General features: G+C 49.6%; 2 protein-coding genes across 2 annotated transcripts; both read left to right on the top strand.

Annotated features, from left to right (window-relative positions):
- The first annotated feature begins 799 nt into the window (after positions 1-799).
- PAF1 (PAF1 homolog, Paf1/RNA polymerase II complex component) lies at positions 800-4,605 on the top strand. The gene is made up of 14 exons (XM_053472533.1): positions 800-865; positions 1,161-1,190; positions 1,273-1,365; positions 1,727-1,848; positions 1,922-1,988; positions 2,184-2,285; positions 2,487-2,592; positions 2,740-2,808; positions 2,942-3,045; positions 3,175-3,291; positions 3,430-3,558; positions 3,646-3,751; positions 3,947-4,031; positions 4,146-4,605. The coding sequence occupies exons 1-14, from the start codon at positions 819-821 to the stop codon at positions 4,517-4,519; spliced, it is 1,551 nt and encodes a 516-aa protein (XP_053328508.1). The 5' UTR covers positions 800-818; the 3' UTR covers positions 4,520-4,605.
- Positions 4,606-5,598: 993 nt separating this feature from the next.
- On the top strand, positions 5,599-8,034 carry LOC128503966 (suppressor of cytokine signaling 4-like). Its single transcript, XM_053474163.1, has 2 exons — positions 5,599-5,613; positions 7,519-8,034. The coding sequence occupies exons 1-2, from the start codon at positions 5,599-5,601 to the stop codon at positions 8,032-8,034; spliced, it is 531 nt and encodes a 176-aa protein (XP_053330138.1).
- The last annotated feature ends 3,981 nt before the right edge of the window (positions 8,035-12,015 follow it).

Genomic DNA, 12,015 nt, shown 5'->3' with positions numbered 1-12,015 from the left:
AAGCGTGTATGTGTAAATGAATGTGTAAGCATGTATGTGTAAATGAACGTGTAAGCGTGTATGTGTAATTGAATGTGTGTGTAAGCGTGTATGTGTAAATGAATGTGTAAGCATGTATGTGTAAATGAACGTGTAAGCGTGTATGTGTAATTGAATGTGTGTGTGTAAGCGTGTATGTGTAAATGAATGTGTGTGTATGTGTAAATGAACGTGTAAGCGTGTATGTGTAATTGAATGTGTGTGTACATGTGTATTTGTGTAAATTAATGTGTAAGCGTTTGTAATTACGTTTAAGCATGCATTTGCATGTGTAGGTGTGTGTTAGCATGAGGGTGCAATTGTGTTAGTATGTGTGTTGGAAGGAGTGTGTAAGCCTGTGCAAATGTAAGTGTAAAAACGGTCTGCCAGCGCACACGTGTGTTACGGAGTGCCAGGTACTCTGACACACCGCTGCTTCTCAGCCATGTTTTCTCGTGTAGCGTGCTGCCCCATGCAGGATGTGGTATAACTGGGTCACTGATTTGTGTTTATACACCCTGCCACATGTATGTGCGTCCTGGCGTCCTCCTAGGTACCGACTGCCATGCCCCCTGTCGTCATGGTGACCGTTTATGTGTTCTGCGAGCTACACACCAAATGCAGTCACAAAAAACCCAGAACACAGACAGGGACTACGACTCCCATCACCCTCTGCGCACGCCCCGCCCCTTTTCCCCAACATCGCCCGCGCTCACCTTAGCGGACGTTCATGTGCCAGTCAGCTTGTGGGGGCGGTGTCTCCGACGTTCCCGACTTCCGGTTTCCGAGAGGCTGGGAAGATGGCGCCGACTATACAAACCCAGAGCCAGCGGGAGGATGGACACCGGTAAGACACGGTGGCCGAAACCTCCGGCAACCCAAACGTTCCCCCCCCCCCCACCGGGTGGGGTCAGAGCAGATGTGTGTTTAATGTATGTAATGTGTGCGGTGCACGCATGTAATGTGTCTCCTGGAGTATGTGAGACGTAAACCACGGAGCGCAATCCGCAGCGGGCAGCGCTTCACATGCACCGTGGAAACGTGTTCTGGAACACACGGTTACCCTAAAACATGTAATCCGTGTAGAAATCCCTTCCCGCGTGTTGCGTGTTATTTACTTGTCTCTTTCCTCTGTGTTCCAGGTCCAGCTCCCATCGCACGCTTCCCGAGAGGTGAGTCTTAACGTGTTTGTAAAGGGTCTGAAGAGCTTGCGCTGGCCGCGTCCCCCTCACCGGCTGTTTGTGTTCTCCGCAGGTCGGGGGTCGTCTGCCGGGTGAAGTATTGTAACAGTCTGCCGGATATTCCCTTCGACCCAAAGTTTATTACGTATCCATTCGACCAGAACAGGTGAGTGCACACTCATGATGCGCGTAATGCGGAGTCCCCTCGGGGTCCTTTCTCCAGACGGAGAGCCTGCGAGCTGCCAAGAGCTGATATGGCTCGCCGAGCGGGAATCTCAATGCCCCCCCCCCTGCGCTCTCTGTTCGCCGAGCGGGAATCTCACCCCCCCCGCGCTCTCTGCTCGCCGAGCGGGAATCTCACCGCCCCCCCCCGTGCTCTCTGCTCGCCGAGCGGGAATCTCACCGCCCCCCTTGCGCTCTCTGCTCGCCGAGTGGGAATCTAACCTCCTCTCCGGTCACCGAGTGGGAATCTCGCCGCCGCGCTCTCCAGTCTGGGGCTGACGAGGCCGTCTCGGTGTCTTTCTCAGGTTTGTGCAGTATAAAGCCACGTCTCTGGAGAAGCAGCACAAGCACGATCTCCTGACCGAGCCGGACCTCAGTGTCACCATCGACCTCATTAACCCAGACACCTACCGCATAGACGCCAACGGTAAGATGCTCTCCTGCACTGGGGGAGGGGGGTGGGAGAGGAGAGACACTCCTTCACGCTCTCCTGTTTTCAGTTCTCCTGGACATAGCAGACGAGAAACTTTTGGAAGAGGAAATCCAGGCCCCGAGCAGCTCAAAGAGGTGAGTTCACTCCGACAATAACACTCAACTCACACGCTGCCGTCTTAGAGAAGACCTTGGCATGCCACCAAGCAGAGCCAACCAATCAGGGGACCCAAATCCCACTAATATGGCTGGCCAGGGGCACCCATGGAGTTACATGATGATTGGAATTTTGTGTGGCCGTCCTTGGCTCTAACTTGGTTCTTCCCTCAGATCTCAGCAGCACGCCAAGGTGGTACCATGGATGAGAAAGACTGAGTATATCTCCACCGAGTTCAACCGATACGGCGCCTCTAATGAGAAACCCGAAGTCAAGTGAGTTTCTGGGGATGAGTGTAGGGGGATAGTGTCCTGACTGGTGGGATTTATCCTTTTGGAGGGTTCTAGGTTTTGAGGAAGGAATGTGAGTGTAAAGCAAGCGGGGTTTGGTGATCTGTGGCATCTACGTGTCTTCCTCGTGGCCGCCCAGGTGGACTTGTTGCATGGCGTTGGTGTGTAACCTCCGTGTCTTGGCAGGATCGGTGTGTCTGTGAAGCAGCAGTTCACTGAAGAGGATATTTACAAAGACAGAGACAGCCAGATCGCTGCCATCGAGAAGACGTTTGAAGACTCCCAGAGGCCTGTGAGTAAATGGGGGAGGGCGGAGGGAACGGGCTGTGGGGCAGGAGAAGCGTGGAAAGGGCAGGAGGCAGTGGTGGGCTACGGGCTAGTTAGAAGGCACGGAATGAGGCAGTGGGTAACGCTTTAACTAATGTCATGCCTCTTGCAGATAAGCCAGCACTACAGCAAGCCGCGTGTCACGCCTGTGGAGGTGATGCCGGTGTTCCCAGACTTCAAGGTATGTTTTCAGGCTGTCGGCCCGTCGGCTCTGGCGCTGGATCAGTACGGATGGAGAGTTGCAGAGTCCCTCACAGTGTCTTCTCTCTCTCACACTCTTACACTCTCTCTCTCTCTCTCTCTCTCTCCCGCAGATGTGGATCAATCCATGCGCGCAGGTCATCTTCGACTCGGATCCAGCTCCAAAGGACGCTCAGGGCTCTGCCGCCCTGGAAATGATGTCCCAGGCGATGATCAGGTGCGTTGTATGGAGGGCGGTCGGCAGGATGGCGACACTCATAGGCTTCTGCTGAGGGTTACGCCAGCTCGCTGCCTCTTCTGTTTGTTACTGAATTGTGGAATAATTCTGTTCTTTTGCCCCCGCCAGAGGTATGATGGATGAGGAGGGCAATCAGTTTGTTGCATATTTCCTTCCCGGAGAGGACACTATGAGAAAACGAAAGCGAGATCAGGAGGAGGGTCTGGATTACATGCCGGAAGACATGTGAGTCGCGTTAGACTGGCTAATGGCTGGCGAGCTGGGGTTGCTTCTAAACTCCAGTTGTGGGGGTGGGGTAGGTAGAGGTCTCTGGCTGATGCTGTTTATTCTTTTATGTGTTAATTAACCAATCCTGCTTCACAGATACGATTACAAGATCGCCAGAGAATACAACTGGAACGTGAAAAACAAGGCTAGCAAGGGATACGAGGAGAACTACTTCTTCATCTTCCGGGAGGGCGATGGCGTGTACTACAACGAGTTGGAGACCAGGTAAGATGCCTCTGCCCCGTTCTTCTTCTCGGCCGGCCGCGGGAGGATGAACTTTGATATTTAAGGTGCTCTTCGATCTCTTCCCAGAGTGCGCCTCAGTAAGAGAAGAGTAAAGGCAGGGGTCCAGTCCGGAACCAACGCTGTGCTGGTGGTGAAACACAGAGACATGAATGAGAAGGAGCTGGAGGCTCAGGTAACAAAAAGAGCCGGTGGCTGAGCTTTTGGGAGTCAAGGCCAGGATAATACAGGCATGGTGTGGGGGCTACAGGGCGAGAGACTGTTGTATGCGAGGGTCGGAGCTCCTGAGGAACCCTTCTGCCTGCGTCGCGTCCCCCCCGTCTGTCGTCCCCCCTGCATGCAGCTGATCGTTTATTATTGGGTTTCACAGGAAGCGCGCAGAGCTCAGCTCGAGAACCACGAACCAGAGGAGGAAGAGGAGGAGCTGGAGGTTGATCAAGATACTCAAGGTTCAGGTAAAAAAGAGAATCTCCTCTCGCAAAAAACTTAAACGGAGGTGGAACCTTAAAGGGTTAAAATACTTAATTGTTTGTCACATCCCTTCTCACAATTTCCTGCTAATTCCTCAGATGCTGAAGATGGAGAGAAGGGGAGCGAGAGCGAGAAGGAAGGCAGCGGCGAAGAGTCCTCCGGCAGTGAGAGTGAAGAGGAGGGAGCGGAAGACAAAGAGGACGAGGAGGATAAGGAGAGCAGCGAAGAGGACAGAGCGGCCAGAGATAAGGAGGAAATCTTTGGCAGTGACGACGATGAAGACAGTGATGGTCAGAATGACAGCGGGCGAGAGGGGGAAGAGAGCGGCAGCGACGACGATGACGGAGGCAGGGGACGGAGAAGTGGCAGCGCCAGTAGTAGCCAGTTTGGAAGTGAACAACAGGACAATGAAGATCAGAGCGGGAGCGATCAGGGCTCTGGCTCTGGCTCTGATGGCAGCGACAGTGACTGATCTTCTCCCACCTCTGCCCATCCCCCTCCCCTCTTTGTAAATAAAATGCGTGTAAAATAATTTTGAATAAAAGTTGTTTTTCTGAACATTGTGTGAGTGGATCAGAGCCGATTAGATGCTAAGAGGTAATCCCTGGACCCCAGACCCATCCGGTACCCACAACTGGACCTGGTGTTCAATGCTGCATTAAGATGAATGATCAGCAGGGGCTGTGAGGAGCACAGGGAAGAACGAGAGTCCAGTGACTGACGAGCTGGCGACTCGCTGCCGGTGTGGGCCGGGTCTGAGAACTGGCTGTTTCTTAACTTAGATCAGCAAGCTCCAGCCAGCCTCTTTATAATCCATCACTAGGATCTTTGGCGAGAGCCCGGTGCTGGCGCCCTACGCAGCTGGGGAGAGCCCGGTGCTGGCGCCCTACGCAGCTGGGGGGAGCCCGGTGCTGGCGCCCTACGCAGCTGGGGGGAGCCCGGTGCTGGCGCCCCACGCAGCTGGGGGGAGCCCGGTGCTGGCGCCCCACGCAGCTGGGGGGAGCCCGGTGCTGGCGCCCCACGCAGCTGGGGGGAGCCCGGTGCTGGCGCCCCACGCAGCTGGGGGGAGCCGGTGCTGGCGCCCCACGCAGCTGGGGGGAGCCGGTGCTGGCGCCCCACGCAGCTGGGGGGAGCCCGGTGCTGGCGCCCCACGCAGCTGGAGGGAGCCCGGTGATGGTGCCCTACGCAGCTGGGGGAGCCCGGTGATGGCGCCCTACGCAGCTGGAGGGGGATTCACTGGGAAGAACACGGTGATCCCCCAAAGCAGGATATAAATCAATCTGAATGACCTGGAAATAAACCTGTTCTCGTATCTCTAGATAAATCCAGAACATGCGCCCAGGCAGCCACACGCTGAGGACACATTAATAAGCACGCAGGAGCGCGTGTGACGCGCAGTAATCAAAACAATGAGTTATTCACATGGGAGGTGCACGCATCCCGCCGCTGCAGCCTCCGGACCTGGGTTAGTCATAACAATAATTATCCGAAGCTGTCGGGTGCCGATCGGTTCATTCGCTCTCAGCGTGCGGCTCGGATGTGGACGGAACTATGGCGGCAGAAGAGGTAGGTAGGAGGAAGGGGTTAATGTAACTGGAGTAAAGTGTGCACTTGGAGGCTGGGAAGCAGATGGAGGGTTAAGTAACTAGGCAGGTGGAGGGGCATCTGTATATCTGGGGGCAGGTAGAAGGGCAGTTGTATATCTGGGGGCAGGTGGGGGGCAGCTGAGCTGCATATCTGGGGGCAGGTGGAGGGGCAGCTGCATATCTGGGGGCAGGTGGAGGGGCAGCTGCATAACTGGGGGCAGTTTTAGGGGCAGCTGTATATCTGGGGGCAGGTTTAGGGGCAGCTGTATATCTGGGGGCAGGTGGAGGGGCAGCTGTATATCTGGGGGCAGGTGGAGGGGCAGCTGCATAACTGGGGGCAGTTTTAGGGGCAGCTGTACATCTGGGGGCAGGTTTAGGGGCAGCTGTATATCTGGGGGCAGGTGGAGGGGCAGCTATATATCTGGGGGCAGGTGGAGGGGCAGCTGTATATCTGGGGGCAGGTTTAGGGGCAGTTGTATATCTGGGGGCAGCTGTATATCTGGGGGCAGGTGGAGGGGCAGCTGTATATCTGGGGGCAGGTAGAAGGGCAGTTGTATATCTGGGGGCAGGTGGGGGGCAGCTGAGCTGCATATCTGGGGGCAGGTGGAGGGGCAGCTGCATATCTGGGGGCAGGTGGAGGGGCAGCTGCATAACTGGGGGCAGTTTTAGGGGCAGCTGTATATCTGGGGGCAGGTTTAGGGGCAGCTGTATATCTGGGGGCAGGTGGAGGGGCAGCTATATATCTGGGGGCAGGTGGAGGGGCAGCTGTATATCTGGGGGCAGGTTTAGGGGCAGCTGTATATCTGGGGGCAGGTTTAGGGGCAGTTGTATATCTGGGGGCAGCTGTATATCTGGGGGCAGGTGGAGGGGCAGCTGTATATCTGGGGGCAGGTGGAGGGGCAGCTGTATATCTGGGGGCAGGTGGAGGGGCAGCTGTATATCTGGGGGCAGTTGTATATCTGGGGGCAGCTGTATATCTGGGGGCAGGTTTAGGGGCAGTTGTATATCTGGGGGCAGCTGTATATCTGGGGCAGGTGGAGGGGCAGCTGTATATCTGGGGGCAGGTTTAGGGGCAGCTGTATATCTGGGGGCAGGTTTAGGGGCAGTTGTATATCTGGGGGCAGCTGTATATCTGGGGGCAGTTGTATATCTGGGGGCAGCTGTATATCTGGGGGCAGCTGTATATCTGGGGGCAGTTGTATATCTGGGGGCAGGTTTAGGGGCAGCTGTATATCTGGGGGCAGGTGGAGGGGCAGCTATATATCTGGGGGCAGGTGGAGGGGCAGCTGTATATCTGGGGGCAGCTGTATATCTGGGGGCAGGTTTAGGGGCAGTTGTATATCTGGGGGCAGTTTTATATCTGGGGGCAGGTGGAGGGGCAGCTGTATATCTGGGGGCAGGTGGAGGGGCAGCTGTATATCTGGGGGCAGGTGGAGGGGCAGCTGTATATCTGGGGGCAGGTGGAGGGGCAGCTGTATATCTGGGGGCAGTTGTATATCTGGGGGCAGCTGTATATCTGGGGGCAGGTTTAGGGGCAGTTGTATATCTGGGGGCAGCTGTATATCTGGGGCAGGTGGAGGGGCAGATGCCAGCTAGCTGGATTTTCCTTTCATTCTAAGGAGATGCGATGTTGGGCTTAGAATGTTCGTGGCTCAGAGATGGAATAAAAACACATTCAGGGCGTAGCAAAAAAAACCCAAGCGGGAAAAAAAACCATCCACGGGAAGTCCCATTTCTTCTAAGCCTCTCCCGCTGTCCGTGTATAATAATTCCTCTCTTTTACCTAAATTACTATGTTTTTACACATTTAAGGATTCCTGAAGGATGACGACTTGACTGGAGTGAGGGATCCCCCCGAATGTCTCCCCCATCCGTTCCCCGACAGAGAGAACCTGCTGACGGACACGGGGAGGGATTCTACGCCCGTGTCCCGCTCCGCTCGCGGTGTCCTTTGGTGCCGGATCTTGCTGGGGTCACGAAGTTGCCGTATTATTGGGGGGATCTGGACCGGCACCAGGCCGAAGCTCTGCTGCAGGGAAGCGCGGACGGCACTTTCCTTCTCAGGAACTCGGCTCTGGACGGCTGCAGCTTCGCTGTCACTTTCCGCCGGCTGGGGCTCTCTCTCCACATTCGCGTCCAGCACCGGGACGGCCACTTCAGTTTCCACCGGGGCGGCTTCAGGGCGGCTTCTGTGCCCGATCTCCTTCAACATTACAATGACCCGAAATTCTGCACCTTCTTTGAGCCGCTTCTTTCCCGTCCCCACATCCGAAACGCCCCCCTGAGTCTGCAGGAGCTGTGCCGGGCGGCACTCAACGGCAGCCTGACGTATGACGGTATCGAGGATCTGCCCTTGCCCCGAGCCATGAGGAGTTACCTGCGGCGCTGTCACTACAAGTAGAGGACTCCATGGCTGGAGAAGCAGAGGCGTCGGATGCTGTGAGTGATAGGAATGGGATTCCAATGACAATCATGCGGTGGGGTAAATGAAAGCTAACGGGGCAGATAACAGAGTGGGACCTGGTGTGTGCGGGGAGTGTACAGCGCTATGGAATCTGCTGGCGCTATAATGATACATGTAATGTCAATAAAGACCCCCCGAGTCCCAGTCAGATCGCGGAAACGCTTTTGCTCTCTATAAAGATCTGATGAGGAGTCTGAGGGAAGGAGGTCTCAGCCAATCAGGAGAGACTTCTCAACTCTCCTACTTGTGTTTGCCACTGTGTTTGTCTGTTTGTGTGACTGTGTTTATCACTGTGTTTGACTGTGTTTGTGTCACTGTTTGTGTGACTGTGTTTGTGTCACTGTGTTTGTCTGTTTGTGTCACTGTGTGACTGTGTTTGTGTCACTGTTTGTGTCACTGTGTTTGTGTCACTGTGTTTGTCTGTTTGTGTCACTGTGTGTGTAATGTCTGGTAATAAAGGAGTTAATTCTCTGAATCTGCTGCCTGGTATCAGAGGGGTTAACATTCTATATCATGTCTGTAATGAGTGTATGTATATTATTAAATCTGAAATCACCATGGTTTCCAAAGCTTCTTAATAATTAATATATAATAGGATGTGACGGTGTGTATATGTGAATCAGTGTGTATGTGATATATATATATATATAATGTATTTATGTGTATGTGACGGTGTGTATATGTGAATCAGTGTGTATGTGATATATATAATATATAATGTATTTATGTGTATGTGACGGTGTGTATATGTGAATCAGTGTGTATGTGATATATATAATATATAATGTATTTATGTGTATGTGATGGTGTGTATATGTGAATCAGTGTGTATGTGATATATATAATATATAATATATAATGTATTTATGTGTATGTGATGGTGTGTATATGTGAATCAGTGTGTATGTGATATATATATATATAATATATAATGTATTTATGTGTATGTGACGGTGTATATGTGAATCAGTGTGTATGTGATATATATATATAATATATAATGTATTTATGTGTATGTGATGGTGTGTATATGTGAATCAGTGTGTATGTGATATATATATAATATATAATGTATTTATGTGTATGTGACGGTGTATATGTGAATCAGTGTGTATGTGATATATATATATAATATATAATGTATTTATGTGTATGTGATGGTGTGTATATGTGAATCAGTGTGTATGTGATATATATATAATATATATTGTATTTATGTGTATGTGATGGTGTGTATATGTGAATCAGTGTGTATGTGAGATATATATAATATATAATGTATGTTATGTGTATGTGACGGTGTGTATATGTGAATCATTGTGTATGTGATATATATATAATATATAAAGTATTTATGTGTATGTGACGGTGTGTAAATGTGAATCAGGGTGTATGTGATATATATATATAATATATATAATGTATGTTATGTGTATGTGACGGTGTGTATATGTGAATCAGTGTGTATGATATATATATATATATATATATGTATATATACATATAATGTATTTATGTGTATGTGACGGTGGGTATATGTGAATTAGTGTGTATGTGAGATATATATATAATATATATAATGTATGTTATGTGTATGTGACGGTGTGTATATGTGAATCAGGGTGTATGTTATATATATATATATATAATATATAATGTATTTATGTGTATGTGACGGTGTGTATATGTGAATCAGGGTGTATGTGAGATATATATATAATATATATAATGTATGTTATGTGTATGTGACGGTGTGTATATGTGAATCAGTGTGTATGTGATATATATATAATATATATAATGTATGTTATGTGTATGTGACGGTGTGTATATGTGAATCAGTGTGTATGTGATATATATAATATATAATGTATTTATGTGTATGTGACGGTGTGTATATGTGAATCAGTGTGTATGTGAGATATATATATAATATATATAATGTATGTTATGTGTATGTGACGGTGTGTATATGTGAATCAGTGTGTATGTGATATATATATATATGATATATAATACAGTAAAGTCATTTAAGCAAGCATGGGATAGGCATAATGCCAAGCTAGATATAGGATAAGGGCAAGTACTAAAGGAGAGTACTCAGAGGTTGGGCAGACTGGATAGGCCTTCTGGCTCTTATCTGCCGTCACTTTCTATGTTTCTATGTTTCTATAATGTATTTATGTGTATGTGACGGTGTGCATATGTGAATCAGTGTGTATGTGATATATATATATAATATATAATGTATTTATGTGTATGTGACGGTGTATATGTGAATCAGTGTGTATGTGATATATATATATAATATATATAATGTATTTATGTGTATGTGATGGTGTGTATATGTGAATCAGTGTGTATGTGATATATATATATAATATATAATGTTTTTATGCGTATGAGACGGTGAGTATATGTGAATCAGTGTGTATGTGATATATATATATAATATATATAATGTATGTTATGTGTATGTGACGGTGTGTAAATGTGAATCAGGGTGTATGTGAGATATATATATATATATTATGTATTTATGTGTATGTGATGGTGTGTATATGTGAATCAGTGTGTATGTGAGATATATATAATATATAATGTATGTTATGTGTATGTGACGGTGTGTATATGTGAATCAGTGTGTATGTGATATATATATATAATATATAAAGTATTTATGTGTATGTGACGGTGTGTATATGTGAATCAGTGTGTATGTGAGATATATATAATATATAATGTATGTTATGTGTATGTGACGGTGTGTATATGTGAATCATTGTGTATGTGATATATATAATATATAATGTATTTATGTGTATGTGACGGTGTGTAAATGTGAATCAGGGTGTATGTGATATATATATATAATATATATAATGTATGTTATGTGTATGTGACGGTGTGTATATGTGAATCAGTGTGTATGATATATATATATATATATATATATATATATATATATATATATATACATATTGTAACGTACCTGGCTGCCGGTTCCTCCGGGTCCACGGATCTTCCGCCGCCGCGGAAGAGAGGGAGGCCGCCGGCTTCACCGCTGCAGCATCAGCCGCCACGGAAGAGGGGGAGACCCCCCACCTTGCCGCAGCAGCCGCTACCGCCGCGGAGAAGGGGGAGACCCCCGACCTTACCACGACAGCCGCAGCCGCCGCGGAGAAGGGGGAGACCCCCCGCCCTACCACAGCAGCTTCAACCGCCGCGGAGGAGAGGGAGACCTCCCTCCTCCGCAAGACAGCTTCTGCCACCGCGAGGACGGGGAAGGCCCCGCAACTCGACACGGCAGCCGCCGCTGCCTACTGGAACCTGGTCCGGACCTGCCGCGTGTACTCGCGCTTCCGCACGCCACCTAGTGGCGCCAGCCGGTACTACCGGTCCTTTTAGAAACTTGAGATCTCGCCAATCCCAAGATGGCCGCGGACCGGAAGTGACGTAACGGCATTTTGAAATTGTGGCGGGAAAATGCTAAATGATGACTACACTTCCTCTTCCTATTTAAGAGCCTCAGAAACCTTCCAGCCTTGCCTTCTGATGGTTGTACCTATCTTGCATAGTGTCATCTCAGTACGCGTTCCTGTTGTTTTCCCGTTACCGACTCGGCTTGTTCCTGATACTGATTCCTGGCGTTTGACTCTGGCTTCCCTCACGTTTATCCTGACTTCTGGCTTCCTGACCTCGGCTTACCCTGCTACGATCCTGACTTCTGGCTTCCTGACCTCGGCTTGCTCATTGGCTATTCTATACTGGACTCTGGTATTCTGTCTATTGGACTGGCACACGCTGCTCTACCTGATTACAGGTTCTACCATACGCTGTGCGTGACAGAATCAGAAGGCCACCATGAGACCTGCATCGGTAGGACAGCAGAGCTCCACGGAGGATCGTTTGGATGGG

The sequence above is a fragment of the Spea bombifrons genome, chromosome 8, assembly GCF_027358695.1.
Source record: "Spea bombifrons isolate aSpeBom1 chromosome 8, aSpeBom1.2.pri, whole genome shotgun sequence".
NCBI classification, from domain to species: Eukaryota; Metazoa; Chordata; class Amphibia; order Anura; family Pelobatidae; genus Spea; species Spea bombifrons.
Note: the sequence above shows the minus strand (reverse complement) of the source record. Positions and strands in the feature narration are given on the sequence as shown.

Excerpts from the sequence above, each read along its gene's own strand:
- PAF1 (XM_053472533.1), top strand. The coding sequence starts at position 819 with ATGGCGCCGACTATACAAACCCAGAGCCAGCGGGAGGATGGACACCG. Across the intron at positions 1,849-1,921 it reads CTACCGCATAGACGCCAACG|TTCTCCTGGACATAGCAGAC; the intron begins GTAAGATGCTCT and ends TCCTGTTTTCAG. Across the intron at positions 1,989-2,183 it reads GCCCCGAGCAGCTCAAAGAG|ATCTCAGCAGCACGCCAAGG; the intron begins GTGAGTTCACTC and ends TTCTTCCCTCAG.